At 38.4% G+C, this 21,902-nt stretch overlaps 1 protein-coding gene across 2 annotated transcripts in view; it reads right to left on the bottom strand.

Annotated features, from left to right (window-relative positions):
* KLHL2 (kelch like family member 2) overlaps positions 1–21,902 on the bottom strand; it is a 109,899-nt gene that overhangs the window by 41,864 nt on the left and 46,133 nt on the right. For both annotated transcript variants that reach the window (XM_059174678.1, XM_059174687.1), the window contains one exon: positions 4,478–4,640. In XM_059174678.1, coding sequence (XP_059030661.1) covers positions 4,478–4,640 — 163 coding nt within the window. The remainder of the gene's footprint in view (positions 1–4,477; positions 4,641–21,902) is intronic.

The following is a 21,902-nucleotide window of genomic DNA, read 5'->3' as shown; positions in this document are numbered from 1 at the left end:
TGTGATTCTTTCATTCTGAATACTATTAGCCTCTAAGGAAAAAAAAAATTACATTTATATCTCCAGCAGCTCCATTAACACAGACAGCTTTGGTGAAACCTAGAAACAGCTTACTCATCTGAATGAGAAAAACTATCATCCCAAAGCAGAGCAGAGAGATTGCATGTCACTTACTAGGACACAAATGAGGAACATTATGAATGTAAAAACATAAAAATGATTAGTTCTTGTAAGAAGCATCAATTAAGTCGGCATGAATTCGTACATCAAATGCTTTCATGGTTCTCCAAAGGGAAAATCTTCTGTATTGGTAAATTAACACTGCAAAGACCCTTGGATAATCAGCACCTTAGTCTTTAGTATGCATATCACACAGTCAAGGCTAGTAATACTACTATAAAAACCAAACTCTCAATACAAGTTTCTTTCAAAAGGGCAGCTTTCAAAATCACAGGCTTTTTTTGACAGATGTTTACCCCACGCAGTGACTCCTAGCCTAAATTACAGAATGGTGGGCAAATGATTGAAGCAAACTGATTGCAAAAATAAATAAAATGTTATGGGACCTACTTTTACAGAGAATAAGGCATAATGTAGACACTGAACCTGGATGTAAGTGGAATATTATTGGCCCTGTAAGCAGGGGTTAAATTGCCCTGAGCCTCTTTATGACCCACGGCAGCCTGGGTAAAGGTAGACACACACAAAGCATAGCTTTGAAATGACTAGCCATTTAGACTATGCTAAAGGGCCAAGAGATTGCAGGGTAAGTGGAATCAGAGAACAGATTTATGAAGAAATACATGAGGAGGCAAGAATAGAGTCAGCACAAAGCTGTTTCAAATATCAACAAGGTGTCCAAACAAGGTTCAACATGCCCTGGAATCAAGGTCTAAGGTGGCACGTCTGTTTATGGAGGAAAGATGGTGGCCACAAGTAACCATGAACAGGGAATCTCAAGGAAGCCAACAGGAAATATCCCGAGATTGCTGACGGCAAAAGAGAGGAAGTAGAGAGGGAGGAGACAATCTAGGTGTCAAAGACAGAAGCAGACGTGGAGGTCTGGAGGGAAAACAGGCTGCAGAGAGAATGCTGCAGGCCTCCAGCCAGCAGGGGCAGAATGGAGGATGGTGACAGGGACAGAACAACAGTCTGAAGTCGTACCCCTTCACCCACTTTCCCAGAGTTGGGGGGGAGGGGTGTTCCCTAAAGAAGTCTGCCCCCGGGTGCCTGGGTGGCTCAGTGGATTAAGCCGCTGCCTTCGGCTCAGGTCATGATCTCAGGGTCCTGGGATCGAGTCCCACATCGGGCTCTCTGCTCGGCAGGGAGCCTGCTTCCCTCTCTCTCTCTCTCTGGCTGCCTCTCTGTCTACTTGTGATTTCTCTCTGTCAAATAAATAAATTAAAAAAAAAAAAAAAAAAAAAAGAAGTCGGCCCCCAACAATCTGGTTTGGAGGGAAAACAAAGTTTCATTTAAGACAAAGGGAGAGGGGACACACATGAAAACAGCTGGGCATATAAAAAAGTGTCATTGTTGCAAGCAAGGTAGAAAGGCTAATAGGGTGGCAATTCAGGCCAGGATGTAAACAGACAATAGGGTTAATATCAAGAGGAGGGCAAGAAAGAAAATTGAAAGTATGTTAAGGACTGGAGAAGACTGCAGGTTTTCCTGGCACTGGGGAATACTGAGTGTTCACCAATCCTAGAACTTGAGCCAGAACACTGGCTTGAAAATGATACTGCAAATCTCCCCAAAGATGACTAAGAACTGAGAGTAAGCAGCTTCTCAAACTTTTAATGTCAGCAGTGGCGAGATGAATGAACGATTAAAAACATAAAACTGTTGTTTCCCTTAAATTTGTTTAAATTCTTACAATTCCACAACTGGCAACTTTTGTTTGTCAACACAGAATGCTAAATAAAATTCATATTTCAAGTTAAGATTAAAATCTAACTTTCAAAACAGTCTGGGACTATTAAAATGCATTGAAACCAGTAAGTTCACTTTTTATCTCCTCCATATTTTTGTCCTGGAGAAAATGCTAAAAACAAAGGAATTCGTGATTTGGGAAACTCTTAAAATACAGACACCACTCAAAATACATGGGAACTAACAGCATCCACAAGTCGGCATTATCCAAACGAGTCTGTACAACCTGGAATTGGGTGTGAAAATTTTCTTTTTTAGGCATGAAGCAAAAATAATTTCACCTAGCTTTTTAGCTAAGAAAATAATTCAAGAGCATAACAAAGGCTGATTACAGTCCAGAACACCATGCCTCAGTATGCAGATCATTTAACCTGGCTGGTCTAGTCGCCCTCAGCTGTCTATGATTTGAAAAACATGTCGCTACAGGCCCCAGTGAAGCATGGGGGCCAGCGTGACGGGCTATGACTGCCAGCATCACACTGCCACAGCTAAGGGAGTGCAACAGGATAAGCAGGAAGGATTTACACCATCCCTGCTCACACTTTCTACCCTGCCCACTGGTTTCTCACCCTCCCTGAGCCTTCTCTCTTTAAAATAAATTTTAAAAATATTTTTTTAAAAATTAAGAATTTTTCTTTATGATTTTGCTGAAAATGACAATAAACTGTCCACAAAGAATTCTCTGCATAATTATGAAGAAGGACTCTACAAACGAAGACATAGAGGTCTTCAAATTCTGGTGAATAACTGTTCTTATTTTATAGTATACCACACTAAATTTAAGATTTTAAATAAGAAAAAGAAATAATTAAATCTAATAAAGATCTCCTAAACACACAGAGCATGAGTTGGTTCTGACAGAAGCAGAACTAAGAGTTCTAGTACATCATGTGAATTATGTGTGGACATCTTTTGCATGAGTCCTGCTTTATTCATTCTGTCCCCAGTCCCTTTCCCTATCTCTTAAAAGTCAATAATGTGTATCAAGTCATATGAGACAACTAGCTGCCCAAGAAAGATATGTTCATGCAGAAAAAAAATAATCAAAAAATATACAAGCCTCCTTCGTTCTCCCAATATAAATCACTCATAACAGGCACATTATGTCTAGAGTTAATGGATCTTACAGATTTAGAAGGAAAATTTTCTATTTAGCTGAAGAAGAGCTAAAGAACACTGGAATACATCAGTGAATCCAAATTTGTCTTTGGTTTTTCTTAAAATGTCTCATCCCACTCAGAAGGATTACATGAATATCATTACATATATAGGCATTCCCCAGCTTACAGAAGGGCTGTGTGCTAAAAGTTCATCTGTAAATTAGCCTTCTGAAATTCAGATCATGTTTTTCCCACTGAAAGAATCTTATAAAGGGTATTCAGACCAATCAGGCCACCCCAAAGAAATCTATAAAATTCAAATCTACTGGTCATATTATGTTTCACTGCAGCACTGCAGGTTTTTTCTCCAGCTAACCACTTACCATTATTTCTTTGATAAATACAATAGGGATGATAGCATACTTTTCTTCAGTGCTTGGTGCATACATATGTAAACACACACACACATATGTAAAAGCACACACACACACACACACACACCCCTCCTTATCCGGGTCAGTGTGCTACAGTGTCCTGTTGAGTAAGAACTGTGGAGTGGAGTTTAGACAAGTGGCTCTTGCATTTGAAGGCTGGAGGAAGTTGGGATTCTAAAGCATATTAAGGGGCAGTGGTCATGGAAGGTTCTATAGTAACAGTTCTTACTGGATCTTACAACTATAGGACAGAGATGGTGGGTTATAACTTCCACCAGACTTACCTTCCCAAAGATGTTTAAAAAAATTAGAAACTTCCTAACAATCACCTTTAATATGTATTTTTTACATGCTTATAAATTCACAGCAAAATAAATTATAAGTTACTTTTGTGTACTTGAGCTATATCCAAAACAATAACAAGAAACTCTCCCCCTAAACTGGAGAGATGGGGATCAGGATCAGAGGGTCCTATATAGAAAACAAAGTGATGGCTTCCTTGACAAGAGCAATGGGCTGCCTCTGCCACAGAAGGAGGGTGCCAGCAGGAGATTCTGAGAACTAGTGTCTAAGGAGAAAGATGCCTATATTTCAGATCTATTTTTCCACTCCGCCCAAAGGCAACTAGACTTCAACACCTTGAAAATTTTTAAGCCAGAAAATTGTTGCCTTGGGTTTAAGAAAAGGGGGTACAAAGCCACAGAAATTAGATGACTTAATTTCATATGCAAATATTTTCTCAAAAAAGACAGGGATTCAATACTTGCATAAAACTAGCTATTCTATTTAGGCCCAATACTAATTTATAGAGGTTTTTCTTTTTTTTTTAAGTTCAGAATTTTATAAACATACTTCAATTATGCAGTGATACATTATAAGATTTTAAATGTATTTTTATAAAGTCCAGATCCAGAAACATGACACAACTTTCTAGAAATCACTACAGATTCATATCAGAACTCAAAAGCTCCAGATTCCTCCATCTCAAACTCAGCCGAGGTCTATTCCACTTGCCTGCATAGGTGTTGGCTTTGTTCAGGAGGTCTGTGCATGCATGCATATCAGCAAAAGCTCGAATTCCTAAGCAGTTGACAGGGTGAAGCTGAGACTCCAAAAATTCACAGCAGGTCTTCTTCACATCCTGTAACTGTAACAGACCAGCTGCTGGGAGAAGTACCTGCAACATGTAAGTCAGTGCGGTTAGGCAGGTGGACCGAGGAACACTTAACTATTTACCACTCCTATACAGATCACAACGCATGCAGTGAAAACTTATGATCTGCATCCTGACCCGAATACTCCATGGACACAGGGAACACTCCATGGAAAGTAATGGAACAATTATTTGCAAAAAGGGCGACGACCCACATTCTCCATAATTTCTATAGAATCTTTCAAAGATCCCTTCCTGGTCATAAAAATATAAGAGATATTAGGTATTAGATTAATGGTTCTTTTTTTAAATTTATTTGACAGAGAGAGATCACAAGTAGGCAGAGAGGCAGGCAGAGAGAGAGAGGAGGAAGCAGGCTCCCTGCTGAGCAGAAAGCCCAACGCGGGACTCGATCCCAGGACCCCGAGATCATGACCCGAGCCGAAGGCAGTGGCTTAACCCACTGAGCCACCCAGGCGCCCTTAATGGTTCTTTTTTATAAGCATAAACAAAATGTACCTTTGAATTTTCAAAACAAAAACTATTAGGATGCTAGGGGGTGCTATGGTTCAGTAAAAATGGTTTTTTTTCCCCCTTCAATTCAAGCATCATGACCTTCAGTGATTTGTGGGGAAGGCATGAAGCCAAAGTAATACATACCACAACAAAGCCTCATTTTGCTCTTCCACTGTCTGAATAACACAACAAACTGCTTTCCTTAGGGGAAAGAACAATTTTAAATTCAATACTCAGTATAATCATACGATTTCTCTAAAATGTAATATATGTACTAAAAAGGAAAACACAAAAGGTAATTGCCTAATATTAACTTTTTAATTTGTATTTGTATTTTAATAACTCCAAGAGATTTTATATTAATTATGCATTTTTCTATGAGATTTAACCAGTATCTTCACTATAAACTATATCCAACACCACAACTGCTTTACAAATAGGTCAATAATGGAAACATTTTTTTCTTGTTAAGTGAACTGGTAGGAAGCTATGTTAAGTACCACATTTGAAAGTCAAATTAAAGAGGAAAACTTCATTAAAAAAAGTTCTTGAACATCTGCTGCTCTTTTATAAAAGCCAAAAGAAAAAAAAAACCTCAACTATTAGAACAATGGTCAATTTTAGAAAAGATCACATTAGCATAAAAAATAAATAAAACCTAAGTTCCTTCAGGAATCGACTCTCATAGATGCCAAGCTGTAGCTCAAGAAGAAAATGAGAAAAGAAACAGTAGTTTGGGATAGTGGTTTTCTCTATCTATGTAATAATCCTTAATGTGGAAAAGAAAGAGGGTGTTCATGTTATTGTGTAACACAAACTAGTCTATTTGTTTAAAGGAACCATAGAAATTCTACCTTCCAATCTAGAGGCTGCATGTGTAGTTAACCCACATGTACACAATCAAATGGCCAGAATGAAGGACGGAGAGAATAATTTCATGTGTTTTTAGTGCAACTTCACCAACTAATATTAGTTTTCTCTAAAAATATAGAAACAGTATCTAGCGGCCTTTTCCTTCTGAATTTAAGAAAAACAAAATGCAAATAATGCTGTTTATAGCCAAACCTTTCATACAATATGAATAGTGTGTTTCATTACGTTATGAAAATGATCTCCATGGAAACCTTTAGTTGTTGATAATTTGCAAATTGGAGGTTTTTCTACTCTGGTATAATTGTGCTCTGAAGCAACGTAAAGTACATTCCAATATGCTTAACAGTGCTGCCATTTAATTCAGCAAACACATACAGTTAAGAAAGTGGTTTTCAGTGTAAGATTTAATCCCTATGAAATTTATACAAATACTAACAATCACCCACCTAATAAACATTTTCCCAGACGCAATACAGTGTGAGAAACTAACATTCAAACTGATGGTAATATAGGAAGACAGGAGCCCTGGCAGAGAAAAGCGGTTGACCAGAATTGGACTCACTCATGCACTTTTGGTAGGAGTGTATACTGGCTCAACGTTCTTAAAAACCAATTGGCCCATTTTAATCAAAATTACAAATGCACATAACCTCCGACCCAGCAATGTGACCCACAGATACACTACTGAGGGTAAGAGCAGAAGTTAGGAAAAAGCCTAACTGTCCATTGCAAGGAGACAGATTAAACACTTATATCCCTTCCACTCAATGGAATGCTCTGCAGTCATTCAAAACAATGACGAAGCAATATGAATGGGACAGTTTCTAAGATACATTCTTAAGTGACAAAAATCAGTAATTGATTCATACTAAGTAACATACACACAGATGCCCTCACTTATATACACATCCATCTAAAAAAGAAGCTACAGCAGTCTTTTAAAATTTTTATTTTGCTTCCTTACCTTCAACTTCATCACTACCAAGCCCAGACCAACCTTATCAGGAGAATGAAATTCATAAAACTGTGGAATATGCATGCCAGGGACAGAAAAGTTATTTCAATTGTAGGCCATGTAGTTAGAAATTCACATATAATTTTTATTTTTAAAGACTTTCTAAAATTTATTTGATAGACAAGTAGGCAGAGAGGCACACAGAGAGAGACAGGAAGGGAAGCAGGCTCCCCGTCGAGCAGAGAGCCCGATGTGGAGCTCGATCCCAGAACCCTGGGATCATGACCTGAGCTGAAGGCAGAGGCTTTAACCCACTGAGCCACCCGGGCGCCCCACATAAATAATTTTTAATTCATTAAAATCAATTGATTTTAATTGATTCATCAATTAATGATGAGTCAAGTGGTCCCTATGCTTGGCAAACAATACTATTAAATATACCTTAAGTGTTAGTCAAATGTATAGAATAAGTTTATGCATAATATCTTTCTGTCAGCAAATCCTTTAAAAATGCCTCAGTTTTATGATATAATTTTACCAGGACTAAATTTCAATAGCTCATTATTTATTAATTATATACAGCATCAAAAACAATGAATAATTGGCCTAGGCTTACTAATATGACGACCATGAATTAGTTACTCATGATGAAAACAGGAAAACAGCCTGGGGCACACCAACCTTCTAGATTACTTTGTCTATTGGAGAGCAAGCAAAAATGAAACAAAATAAAAAGTGCTCCTAATTTCAGATGAACCATAACCCACAATCAGAACCACTCAAACAGCTGGCAGCCTATGAGCTGGATGCCTTGGGATCAAATCAAATCAAACCTTCTAATTTGTTTGATAAAGAAACCCAATCTTAGAAGAGGCCCAAAGCCTGGACCAAGTGGTACAGTTGGTCAGTGGAAAGCTAAGAATATAATCAAATTTGCCAACTCTTTGGTCTGCGATTTTTTCCACTACCTTGAGCCCTCTCTATAGGTGCAGAATGGAAGTGTTTGCCCAATTTCTAAATTTCCAGTACTTCTTTTTTCAGCAAGAGTAATAAAGGCAACAATCACCTCAACAATATTCTTTTTTTTTTTTTTAAGATTTTATTTATTTATTTGACAGAGATCAAAAGTAGGCAGAAAGGCAGACAGAGAGAGATGGGGAAGTAAGTGGCTCCCTGCTGAGCAGAGAGCCCAATGCAGGGCTCAATCCCAGGACGCTGGGATCATGACCTGAGCCGAAGGCAGAGGCTTTAACCCACTAAGCCACCCAGGTGCCCCCAACAATACAGTCTTGTAATTGCTTCCACTTAATGAGCAATTACTACATCAGGCACTGTGCTAAGCACATGGTAGGCAATAATATCTCACTATCCCCATTATACACAAATGAATATTAGAGGCTTGGAGAAGTTGGGTAACTGGCCCAAGATCACACACCTTGTACGGCACAAGTAGAGTCTGCTATGAGAGCAGCATTAACCGGAGTGAGTATAATGCCTTTAGATGGCACCCAGATAAGCATTCTTATGTCACTAGTTAGGAGTAGGTTTTTAAAGATACCCTCTATTTATTTCAATAATATAAACTCTTTTTAAGTAAATATATTTAAGCAAGAATTAAGTCAACATAAAGGAAAACATTATTTAATGAATATAGCAAAATCAAGAAGGTGACACACAAATTACAAAAACTTCAGAAACCTCTGATTTGGGAGATCAAATTCACTATTCTAATCCTTCAATATGTGATCTCATTCTGATTCTTATGGCTTTTGCCGATCACTGAAAAGGAAGGCTGTGCTTTAATGTGGGGCTATCACAATCCCATGGCATACTTTCTACAGAGTGGATAAACTCTACTATTAGCAACAAATGTGGGAAACACCTAGCAATGTAAAGAGGTGGTTTCTTAATTTGCTATTTAGGTCACAAAAATATCTTGGGCATTGTAATTAAGAGGCCTGAGGAACAAATTCATGCCTTAAAAACTAATTTTTCTGAGCTCCCCAGAGCAAAGGTGCAGTTAAACAGTGCTGCTTCTTATATGAAGTGGAATTATATTGACACAATAAACCTCTAGCCACAAAGCATTATGACCTAATGGAAATTTTCCATTTGCTCCATTTTCCACATTAACAGAGATTGATGAAAATAACCCTAAGGCACTCTAAGATCTAAAGTATATTCCAAAACATCAAAGAAAAAGGAATTGCGTTTGTTATATAATACAAATGTTAATGATACAATCTAAGAATCAAAAAGTGGGGGGAAAAAAAGTGATTAATTCCCATACAGTATATATACTGAGGGAGGGCCACACTCCAAAAACTGAAATATCTCTCTCAATTATGTTAAGGCCTAAGATAAAATATACAGCTGGTGTCATGCCTTGGGGTCCAACCCTCCTTCCCCTTCCAGCAGCCTCTTCCTCATTCCCCTTTAGTTCTATTCTATCAACCCTGAGCTTCCCCACTCAGACCCTGGTGTTCTCATCATGATCTCTCAGTCCCTTTCAGGTCACTACTAACAGCATTACACAGGCTTCATCTGCTTTGTAACACTTACTATTGTCAGAAATGACTTTATGTATCTGCTCCCATGTTTACTGTCTCTCTCCCTGTAGAAGAATACATGCTCTGGTCCTGTGGGGTCACATCTCTTAACCTTATTGTAGCCTCAGGTACTAGAAGAATATTTAGATGCATAATAAATCAATCAACCTGAATGTACTCTCCTGGGTATTTGTATTTTAAAAGAGATACAATTTTGGATGTCCTTTGACCCAGAAATACAAATTCTATTTCTAGAATGTGTCTATATGGGACATTTGTGTCCTGCTGCAAATCTCCTCAGCTCTACCTCTTGCTCAAGCCACCACTGCAGCAACCAGTTCTAAGTAGACTTTGATCACCTCCGTGAAAATATAATTTAACAATGCCTCACCCCCCTCTTTGTCCCAGCCAGGGAATGCACTGGGGACTCAAAGCTGCACCACCTGGAAGCACAGGGGGAATAATGATTGTGGGGCCAGCCCTGACCTATGGAGAAAGATGATAGGTAAATGCTTCCCCTCTTTATTCCCAAGCAGATAGTTCTGAGACACATTTCATAAGCCTCCTCAGATGGTCCTGGTGAAAACCAAGTAAAAGAATGCACTTCTGGATCTCTAGAAGTCTAGCCACGGTAGCAATGGTAAAGGCAGCTATTTATTCCGTGATTATCACCCACCACTCACCAGGCACGGCTTCAGTTTGGCCTGTCTTCTGAGTACCATGAGTCTCAAAAGCCTATGATCATCAAACTAGTGTTCTGTAGAATGTTACATAGGCTCTACATATTCTTCTTCTTGTTCACGTGAAAAACATTATATTTAAGTGCCGGGAAAAATGTGAAGTAAAAGAACATGACCATGGGCACCTGGGAGGCTCAGTGTGTTAAGCCTCTGCCTTCAGCTCAGGTCATGATCCCGGGGTCCTGGGATCAAGCCCCGCATTGGGCTCTCTGCTCAGCGGGAAGCCTGCTTCCCCCTCTCTCTCTGCCTGTCTCTCTGCCTACTTGTGATTTCTCTGTCAAATAAATAAATAAATAAAAATAAAAAAGAACATGACCAGCTCATTAAATAAACAACTTTAAATCAATCATTTTGGTAAAGAGGAGAAATTTATTTTCACCTAGATGTGTTTATTTCCAAAATACCGAGAAAATAGAAGCCTAAACATTTTACACTGTGGAGACATTTTCTACAATGAACAAAGAAGAAGGGGAAAAGCTACCAGCGATTAGAGAAGACAAGAGGAACACTAGACATGGAAGATACCCGAGACGAACAATTAGCACCCGTGTGACACTCTTACACCAGCTGCACATTTTAAGTAAGATGCTTTCATCCTACTTCACTTTGTTTGACAAGCCAAATTACACATAAGATGTTTCACTTAGACAAGTACACTCCTTCTGCTTGGCTATTAGGATTTGCAATTTATTTTCAGCTTGGGCATTTAATCCATAGGGGAGAATAATTTATGTAGTAAGTCTTTTAAATCCTGAGTCATTAGCAGTGCATTTATTAGAAAAGACTACCAAGGGGTCTGACTGTTCCATACACAAGATTTCCAGATGTCTATGAAAACATGCAAACATGAAACAATGCAGTCACTATTAACTTTACAGTGACTATTCTGCTAAAAAGAAGATTTTTTATTAATTTCCCAGCCATTTTATATTCATATCAGAAGCACCTGTTTGTTCAAGGAGCAAGGAAGGCACCTGGGTGGCTCAATCAATTAAGCATCTGACTCCTGACTTCAGCCTAGATCATGATCTCAGGGTCACAGATCTGAGCCCCACATCAGGCTCTGTACTCAACAGCAAGTCTGTCTGAGATTCGCTCTCCCTCTCCGGCTGCTCCCTTCCCCCACTCTCATGCACACATGCTCTCTCTCTCTCTCTCTCACTCAATAAACAAATAAAATATTTTAAAAATAAAATAAAGAGCAAGGGCCTTGTGTACCAGAAATGACCTGAAAACAGAGAAACAGCTGTTCAAAGGGCATGAGGAGAGGGAAGAAATTATTCCCAAACTTATGCTATATGCTGTTGGACAAAAAAAAGAAAAAAACTCATTATGAAATATAACCCACAACTTTCAGTCCTACATACATCTTCGAAAATCTGCGTTTAGTCTCCAAATTATAAGTCATGTTTCACAAGTTTATTTTTTCAACTGGCTTCTTGATACTCATTTAATCATAAAACAGTATTAAAAATAGTAATAAATCACAGTATTAGTGAATATAATATTACCACTTGACTGCTACAATCTTATAGGGCACTGGTGCAGAAAAAAAGGAGAAAGAAAGTTTCCTTCCTCTTTTTGGGATGTAGGCCTTGCTGGGTGCAGAGTTTTGAAATAGGAAGTGTTTGACCTTGGCATCCTGCCACCTCATTCACACTTCCACATCTCAAAACCCTAAACCTCAACCACCAGGAGCTGGCCTCTGCTCTGTACTCCAGCTATGATTCCCCCATAAGATCATCCTTTTCTGACTGATAAGTGTTTCATCCTCTAAATGTATTTACCTCACCTTCCTCCTCCCAACACCCCCCGTCCCAAGCTCCACCCCTTGGGATAGCTGTGGCCAGCAAAGTCTAAAGGAAAGACATCTTATTATTAATTTACACTAATGGCTAATAACGCATCACCTTCCAGGACAAATCCCTTCCAGAGATATTTAAAGTTTTAAGAGAGGCTGACTCTTAAGCAGAATACATCTGTAATTGAGGTCATTTCCAATGGTATATAAATGAGGCAGAACGGCACAAGCAGTACAGAAAGAGAAAATACATGGGCAATGTGGCTTTCCCACAGGCTGAAAACTACCCCTCTTCTACTATCCTTTCAAATACAGCTGCTTTTTCCATTCTTTTTTTTTTTTTTAAAGATTTTATTTATTTATTTGGCAGACAGAGATCACCAGTAGGCAGAGAGGCAGGCAGAGAGAGAGAGAGGAGGAAGCAGGCTCCCCGCTGAGCAGAGAGCCCGATGTGGGACTCGATCCCAGGACCCTGAGACCATGACCTGAGCCGAAGGCAGAGGCCCAACCCTCTGAGCCACCCAGGCGCCCTTTTCCATTCTTTTTAACCTAAGTTTTCTCTAAAACCTCTCATTTATTCAACAGTGGCTCAAATGTGTATAGCATCTACCTTATAGAGTTATTGAAAAAAAAAGTTGTTCTACTGTTTAATGCAGTTCCTGGCACATGGAAAAGGAGCACATTAGCTCTAACTCAAGGTTTCTTCTTGGATTGAACTGAACATTCAATCCCATAACAACAGAATGCCAGGATTTCTTCTCTCCTCACAGGACGATGTTCTATGCCAGATCATTTACAATAAGCATAAGGTTGCTTTCTTTTTTGATCACATATTCCCAAAGTAAAATATATAATCAGGGACAATTCAAAAAAGAACAAACCTATTAAATAAATATAAATTAAAATGAGAGAGCATTTTATGACTATTGATATTCTTTTTTTAAGATTTATTTATTTATGAAAGATAGAGTGAGACAGAGAGAGCGCATAAGCAGGGGGAAGGGTAGAGAGAGAAGAAAGCTCCCTCCTTAGCATATTCAGGACTCATCCCAAGACCCTGGGACCACGACCTGAGAGCCAAAGGCAGACGCTTAACCTACTGAACCACTCAAGTGCCCGACTATTGATATTTTCAACCACATAACTCAGGCCAAGGGATAGTAAGCCCTGGCCCCTATCACGTTTCTGCCTTCACTGTAAACTAGTCAACTCTCTTAGAAAAGAAATAGGTAATATTCATCAAAAGCTACCAAAAAACATAAAGTTTAAAGCATTTGATGATGGAAGTATGCTCCCGAACATCTACCCTGAGAAAAGAGTTCAAAAACTAGAACAGGTTACATCCATGAATTTTACAATATAATATAATATTATATAATAATATAATATAATATAATATAATATAATATTTAAAAAAACAAAACAGAAACAACTACAGACTTAGCACTATGCCAACAATTGGATGAATTATATTAAACCCACATGATGAAACAGTATAATCAATGACAATGAAGTCTAATAATGGTTTTAAAAAACTAGTATTTCTAAAATATTTGCAATAACATACAAAATTATAAAATGAGATGGATAAACAGCTAGCTCTAACCTGTGATTATACAGGAAAAACTTAACAGATGTCAAATTCTTTGATCTAAAGGAATTTGGTTAGTAAAACAATGCTGACAGAGACAGAAAAAATACATAACTGAACATTTCCACACAATTTAATTTTTCTAACACATAATGGACACTAAGTAAAGAAAGCAGTGCACAGGTCTTTTTAACAACAGCTTGGCTCCCTGCCCTCGCATCTGTCAGCTCTATAGCTGGAAGCACTGGATCTAGATCCAATCCTATCTCTAATCAGAGAGAACACCTCTCAACTCTAACTATTAGCAGCTCAACCTGGCCAACTTCATGTCAATGCTAGTGCGACCTTGGGCACTTCAACGCTTTGTTTCCTAGACCCAGCTCCAGCCTACCCACTTCTAACTAGGATCCTTCCGTAGTGGGCATGGACCAGTTCTCCCAGAGGCTGAAATCCTGCCCCTAGGTCCCAGCCCAGAAAATGCAGAGTGCTTGTTCCCAGGCTCCCTTCCTCCTGTTCTCCTAAGCACCTCCTGCCTAGTTCCACTTCAATCCATCAAACAGGCCTATCCTATGGGCATTCCCCCATTCGTCACTTAACAAATATTTATTGAGCATTCAGCCTAGGGTCCAATCACTAGTTTGAAGTTTTGGAAATACGGCAGTGAAGCCATCCTAGAGCTTGGATTTTTTTTTTTTTTTTAAGATTTAATTTATTCATTTGACAGACAGAGATCACAAGTAGACAGAAAGGCAAGCAGAGAGAGAGAGGAGGAAGCAGGCTCCCCGCTAAGCAGAGAGCCTGATGGGGGGCTCAATCCCAGGATCCTGGGATCATGACCCGAGCTGAAGGCAAAGGCTTTAACCCACTGAGTCACCCAGGCGCCCCACCCCCACCCCCAGAGCTTAGATTCTAACAAGTAGTGCTTATATTTAGTAGGGGCATGTGTAATTTCCATCATCCCAGCACTCATGCCCTTCAAGTGGTCTTGAAGTCTAGATCTCAAAGTCTAAAGTCCAGAGGCCCTGGAGGACTTGGAGCTATAGATTTTAACCCCCAACCTGCCCCTGAGTTCCTATAAAGCAGAATGGAGTTAGTATGAAAAGAATGGAGAAGGGAAACCATACCATAGGCTCAAGAGTGGGAACTCTGGTCTTGAATGCTGGACATGCTCCATGTTCACTGTGTGACCCAAGAAAATCGCTTAACCTCCCTGAGCTGCAATTCTCTACATTGTAAAAAACAACTGTCTGTCCAGGATGTTATAAAAACTAAATGAGATCAGTACTTAGCAGAGTGACTGGAATATGGAAGGTAGACAGCTCCTTCTTCCTAAACGAATACCTTAAATTCTATCTCTGCTATCATTTATGGGCATTAATCTATTTTAATTTCTTCTCCATTAGCCCTTCCTCTCTAAAATCACCTCAAATCAAAACACATGACTACTAGTCTCTTGACTACCTGATCATGCATTTTACTCCTACTATAGATCAAATTTCCCCTGTATCTCCTCTGTATTCTCCAGGGTCCTTCCTTTCCACAACCTCAGAATTTCATGATTAAAGAATAAACTAACACTATCACTAACTCCATAGCCACCTTCAAAACAGAATTTAAACTCATTAGGGTAGTGAGACTGAAGCATCAATCCACTGCCTAGCATAGAAAACAAGGACCAACAAGAACTGTCATCAGGACTCAAAAATATTTTTTTAAAAAAAATTGAAACAGGGGGCGCCTGGGTGGCTCAGTGGGTTAAGCCTTTGCCTTTGGCTCAGGTCATGATCTCAGAGTCCTGCTTCAGGAGCTCTGCTCAGCGGGGAGCCTGCTTCCCCCAGCCCGTCTCTCTGCCTGCCTCTCTGCCTACTTGTGATCTGTCTGTCAAATAAATAAATAAAATCTTTAAAAAAATTAAAATTTTTTTTAAATTTAAAAAAATAAACTGAAACAAAAGCAAGCAAGTTTAAGGGACCAAGATTATCAACAAATGCAAGATATGAGTCTTAGCACAGGGACTAATGATGCTTCTGGCTTTTCAAAGCTGCTGCATGGATATACTCACAACTGTGGATGGTAACTGCCAAATTAACTGCCAAACATAACCATCAAAATAAGTTAACTTCACTAACTTCACTCCCCAGGGCTCTGTATTGCTTTCGCACACACACCTCCCTCTTCTTCCTCTCCTTCTTCTTGGTCTTTCCTCTCTCACTCTCTCCCTCTCGCCTTTTTGTCTATGCCTGCTCCTTTTTCATCTTCTTTCTAAACTGATTTATATTATTCAGAGCCTCCCCACCCCCACCAATCATCAAATTTTATTCCAGTGGAATTTTTTCAAGACCAAAGAGACTGCTAATATCTTTTAAAGATTGTTTTGTGTTGTTTTCACAAATAATACAAAACTAAATTAATTAAAATTTTAATTTTAATTAAAATTAATTTAATTTAATTAAAATTAATTTTAATTAAATTAAATTAATTAAATTTTAATTATTAATTAAAACACATGGACATCTATTCATACATGCACACATACATACCAACACTCACATACATCACATACTTATACTCTTTAGACAAACAGCACTTTTTCTGTTGCAAGATTATATATTCTCTCCTTTCATGTATCATCTCCCAACCCCATGTGTCAAAGCCCAGGCTTGACATGAAATAGAGATTATAAGATAAGATCAAATTATTGCTGGAGAATAAAAAATGAGAAAACACATGATAAGAAAGCACAGGTCAAGCAAAAAAAAAAAACCAAAAACCCAAATCCCTTTTAATAAGCAATTAAATAACTTTACCCATCTTACTGATTAGTCTCTCCCTGACCCCAACTACAGCTTAATTACAGAATATGTGTTTCTCAATGTCCTCTATCAAAGTGCCTTAAGTCTATTCGTAACAGCCCAAAACTTTAAATACATGTCCACCATCATGCTAAACTGCAATAAATCCATACACTAGAATACTCAGCATCTATAAAAAGGAACTAAGTACTGAAACATGCAGCAACACAGATAAATCTCACAAATGTTCTGTTATGCCAAATAAGTCAGCATCGAAAGAATATATTCGGGGTGCCTGGGTGGCTCAGTGGATTAAGCCGCTGCCTTCGGCTCAGGTCATGATCTCAGTGTCCTGGGATTGAGCCCCGCATCGGGCTCTTTGCTCAGCGGGAGCCTGCTTCTCTCTCTCTCTCTGCCTGACTCTCCGCCTACTTGTGATTTCTCTCTCTCTGTCAAATAAATAATAAATAAAATCTTTAAAAAAAAAAAAAAGAAAGAATATATTCTGCTTGATTCTATTTATATAAAGTTCTGTAACAGGCAAAACTAATCTGTTATAACAGAAATCATACAGTGGTTGCCTAGGGTCAGAGGTTAGAGATTTATCAGGAAGAGGCTTGAGGTTATAAATGCTCAATATCCTGATTTGGGTGTGGGTTAATGGGTGTATACATTTGTTAAAACTTAGCAAACTATTATGGACATTGGGGAGGGTATGTGCTATGGTGAGTGCTGTGAAGTGTGTAAACCTAGTGATTCACAGACCTGTACCCCTGGGGCTAACAATACATTTTATGTTAATAAAAAATAAAAAAATTTTTAAAAACTTAGCAAACTGAACATGTAAATAATAGCCCACTAGAGGAAAGTTAATTTAAAACAACAGCTTTTGAAGAAATGTTAGTAATATAGCTATATTCTATTTTCACAAAAATTGACTCATATAACCTGGGGAAAGACACATGTACACTTCAAGTAGATGATGCGAAGCACATTAATTTTACAAACCTGACAATGGAATTAAGACATTAAAGTCCAAAAGGTAGTAATATTTAAAGTTTTGGGTCAATAATGCTAGGATTTATAAAACCTTTGGCTTATTCAAAACCAAATATGCCTGAACCACAGATAATTCAACAATTCTAGGCTCCCACCACCTAATCTGGTCTGGAGAGCTGGACCCTGAACACTGGCAGCTGACCCAGTTGTGCTTTGCTGCACATAGGTCCAAATGTAAACAGTATGAGGCATGGCTCAAACGTGAAGGAAAAAATCCACCTAATAATGACTTTATACCTAACTTTTTACCGCTCAAATTACAACACTGCTAAAAGATGCTAGATCACAATCAGGATGAAGTCATTTTTTTGCTCATCAAGATCAATTCCTCTTATATACCACATGAAGCTAATTAAAATATCAATCACAAAATGACTCAACACTGGACCTCTTCAAAGATTACATATTTTAGGAGCGCCTAGGTGGCTCAGTCAGTTAAGTATCTGACTCTGGGTTTCAGTTCAAGGCATGATTTCAAGGTCCTGAGATCACGCCCTGCACTGGGCTCTGTGCTTAGCAGAGTCAGCCTGTTCCTCTCCCTCAGCCCCTCCCCCTACACACACACACACACACACAAACAGAGACTCTCTCTCTCTGTGTGTCTTGATTTCTGGATAAATAAAAACTTTTTTTAAAAAATTATATATTTTAATAATGTAAAGCCACAACTAACCTTAGTTATTAATATTTCCTGAGTGCCTAGCTTTTCTGTAAACAAAAACTTAAACACTTCAAATTTGATGCCCATCTAAGATTTCTAAGATGTTTTTATGATAAACTCTCTAGATTTTTCTCAAACTAGCTGACCTCCAATGGCTTCTTCCAACTAAATTTTAAATAAGTTTTCATTTATTCTATACTTCTAACTTATACAAAGTAAAACATAATTTAACTGGCATGACTGGAGAACAGATGATCAAGTATTTTGATTAAAATTAGGATTGATTAAAAAGGATTACCAAGTTCAGACTTAAAATATAATAAAATGCAATTAACACCAAAAATCAACTGTAAATATTTAAATTTATAGTAATTATTAATATAAAAGAAATTCACCATTTTGTGCCTCTGGGTAATAATAAACTAAAATTATAATCCTGATAAACTGATAAAATACTAGTTTAACAGTTTTCTGAGTATTAGAATGTCAGATAAATTCACTTCAATGATAAATTTCCCACTGCTATCCCATAAACAACCACTAATCCTGACAGTTTGATTCAACACTTTTTTTTATGTTTTAAGCATATCATCTGCCAAATTCTGTTAGTAACAAAGAACTCACTTTCTATCTCATAAGAGAAACAGAAAATGGAAATGGAAAAACAATAAGGCTTCCAAAACCTGTGCTAGGAAAAAGAGCACTTTTCCTTGAACCACTGCCTGTCAGACCAATGGAAGAAGGTGTTACAAACTGGTACTGCAATCACCCCAGAGTGCTGTCTCCACACTAACCCAAACACCCAAGTCCTGCTGGGTGGAGAGAAGTCTACAGCAATTTAAGATTTATGGTTTGGTCACAAATACATATCTGGATTCAGAATATAAAAAATAAGGGAAAGGTTACATGAGCCATTTCTTTTTTTTACCCAGTGATCCCAAACAGTCTCAGTGGGTTCTTCTTCCTCATGGCCACAAGACTTTTTATTGCTGCCCATTTCTTATTTCTGTTCAACATTTATAGAGGACTTTAATATTTTTATAAGCTTTAACTGGCACATTTCATATATCACAGCATTTCTGTGAGGTGTCAAAGCATTATCAGTTTTATTTGTAATAGCTAAAATTCTCAAGGCCATTCTTGAAGTCAATGGTTAAATTCAAGATTTGAGCTCTAAATTCTAATACAATAATTAGCCAGAGTCCAATAGCCCATGAAAGTTTTCTAGCAGAGAGCCAATCTAAGGGGCCTCCTTATTATTATCTGAGTTGTTCAACAATAACTTAAATATATAGTGTTATATATTTGATTTAAATGATTTTATTTAAACGAAAAATATTTACAAAACTGCTCAGTAGACATTTTTGCTCACCCTGAAGACAAATCTGCTACTGAACTCCTTTGGTACACGAGCAACTTCTATTTGTATGGCTGAGAATGGAAAACTGTCATTCAATCAAGTAACTATAGGGCAGATCTGGAATGTGACTGTAATTAAGGTTAAAGCATAACCAATCGTATAGTTATAGTCTCTGCCAGAAGAAATCATTGTTAACAGAAGAGTAAAATAGTTCTTACTATTCAGTCTCTATGAAGACAGATGAGAATTCAAAATACTGGGGACCTACCCTCTAATTAAGAATCCTGGCCTCAATAAGCCATGATGGCTAATAGAGATCCTGACAGCCTCCAGGGCCTAGAGGTAGAAACAACAACTACCAGCTAACAAAATGTTCAGAAATGGGTCATGTAAAAAGAAATTACTTGTCAGTTTTTCTACCATGCAGGGGAGAGAGGCATTGGATCTGATGGCACTTGATCAATTTCCTGGTCACTAGAGATGTGTTTTGTAGCAGAATGATAATCAACGAGGGCCCTCCCTAATCCATCTGAAGCAAGCTCCCTTCTCTAAGATTTCATGCTCACCAAACAATCCTCTGATTGGAAGACCTAGGTCCTGAAAATGATGCACATTGGATAGTGTACATTGGATAATGTACACATCTATCCAGTCACTAGAAACACCTATTACCCTGTAGAGCAACAGGCTGTAAAGACTCTTAGGACAAGGGCCTTGTCTATCCATCTTGATATTGCATCACCAATAGCTGGAACACTGCCCAGCATAAAACAGATGTAGATAAAACAGATGCTCGATAATTTTTTACTGAACTACCCTACCACTGAGAACTGGAATTCATAAGGATCAACACTGGCAATGGAAAAATGGGCAAGCTCAGTATCTTTAGAAGTAAGAAAGGGAAAGAGAAAGCCATGTATAAAGAAGCAGTGAAATGGTTATTAATTCTTACCTGATCTTTCCTCATTCAGCTGAAAATGTTAAAAGCCTTATATCTTCAAGTTCAGTCCAACTCAGTCCTAAACTAATCTGACCAAGACTATGTTTATTGGGCACCCAACCAGTGTTTCTAGTCTGTCCTTAATCCTGCTGCCTTAAATGTGGTGCGCTCCCTAAAGCATCCTTATGCTTACCAACCCACACTGTGAGCCAAAAGCCCTATCCAACTGAACATGGCCTTAGATCCTGGATTTAACGTCCACAATCCCAACTTTACAAAGCTATGGTATTACAATTGCCTAGAGTTTACCAAGTCTTTTTCCTGACAAGTGAGCTTGGGGCTATCAACTTGACTCACTGTTCACTTAGGGCAGCTCTTCCTGGATCAAAGATACTGCCATTAGCCTAACAGCAGGTACCATACCACCAGCACCACCACCATGAGACTTCCTGCTGCCATGCCTCCTGAGCACCTCATTCACACTGTCACTCGTCCTGGAGCACTTTCATTCAGATTACATGCTGCCCTCAATTAAAAAAAAAATTTACTGGGGTGCCTGGGTGGCTCAGTAGGTTAAGCCTCTGCCTTCAGCTCAGGTCATGATCCTAGGGTCCTGGGATCAAGTCCTGCATTGGGCTCCCTGCTCAGCGGGATGCCTGCTTCTCCCTCTACCTTTCCCGCTCCCCCTGCTTATGTTCCCTGTCACATAAATAACTAAAATCTCTTAAAAATAAATAAATGAAAATTAAAAATAAATTTAAAAATACTTATTGCTTGCTCTCCCAGATTGGTGCCCCTATTCTTAATCCCATTCATTTCTGGCCCAAGCCTCAATCCCAACTATGCTTTTAGTTAGGACCCAGCATATCTCACCTATACATAAACCAATTATCTAATGAATGATGTTTCACAAGTTCCTATATATGAAAGAACAGAATTTATTCCCCTCTTTCAGGCAAGAAAATAAAGCTCAGAAAAGTTAAGAACTTTGGACAAAATGCCAAGGTATTTCAATAGCACTGCCAACATCTATAGTATATTTACTATGTTTTGTTCTTTGTTCATTTTTGGACCAAGCATCAGGACCAAACACAGGACTGGAGACTTAGCAGAAGACTTAGTCTACTTAACTGACAGGGTGTCTTTGATATCCATTGGAAAATAAATACCCATCTAATAGGAATCTCATTTCGGTGTTTATCTACACAATGCAGAAATACACACTGCAAAAGCACTGGCTTACCAACCTCTGTTTCACCTGCCCACCTGACTAATCAACTTTCCCATGCCCCCTGTACTCTCTAATATGCCTGCACACTTCTGCCTATCCAGCTGGGCTGCATTTTACCAATACATACATTTTGATTTCACTCCCAAATCTGTTTATGACACTGGCACTTATTACTGAAATTACATAATTTAAATAAACATATATAATCCAGTGAGATA

The sequence above is a fragment of the Mustela lutreola genome, chromosome 1 (assembly GCF_030435805.1).
Source record: "Mustela lutreola isolate mMusLut2 chromosome 1, mMusLut2.pri, whole genome shotgun sequence".
Lineage (NCBI taxonomy): Eukaryota > Metazoa > Chordata > Mammalia > Carnivora > Mustelidae > Mustela > Mustela lutreola.
This window is presented reverse-complemented; position numbering and strand designations above follow the sequence as displayed.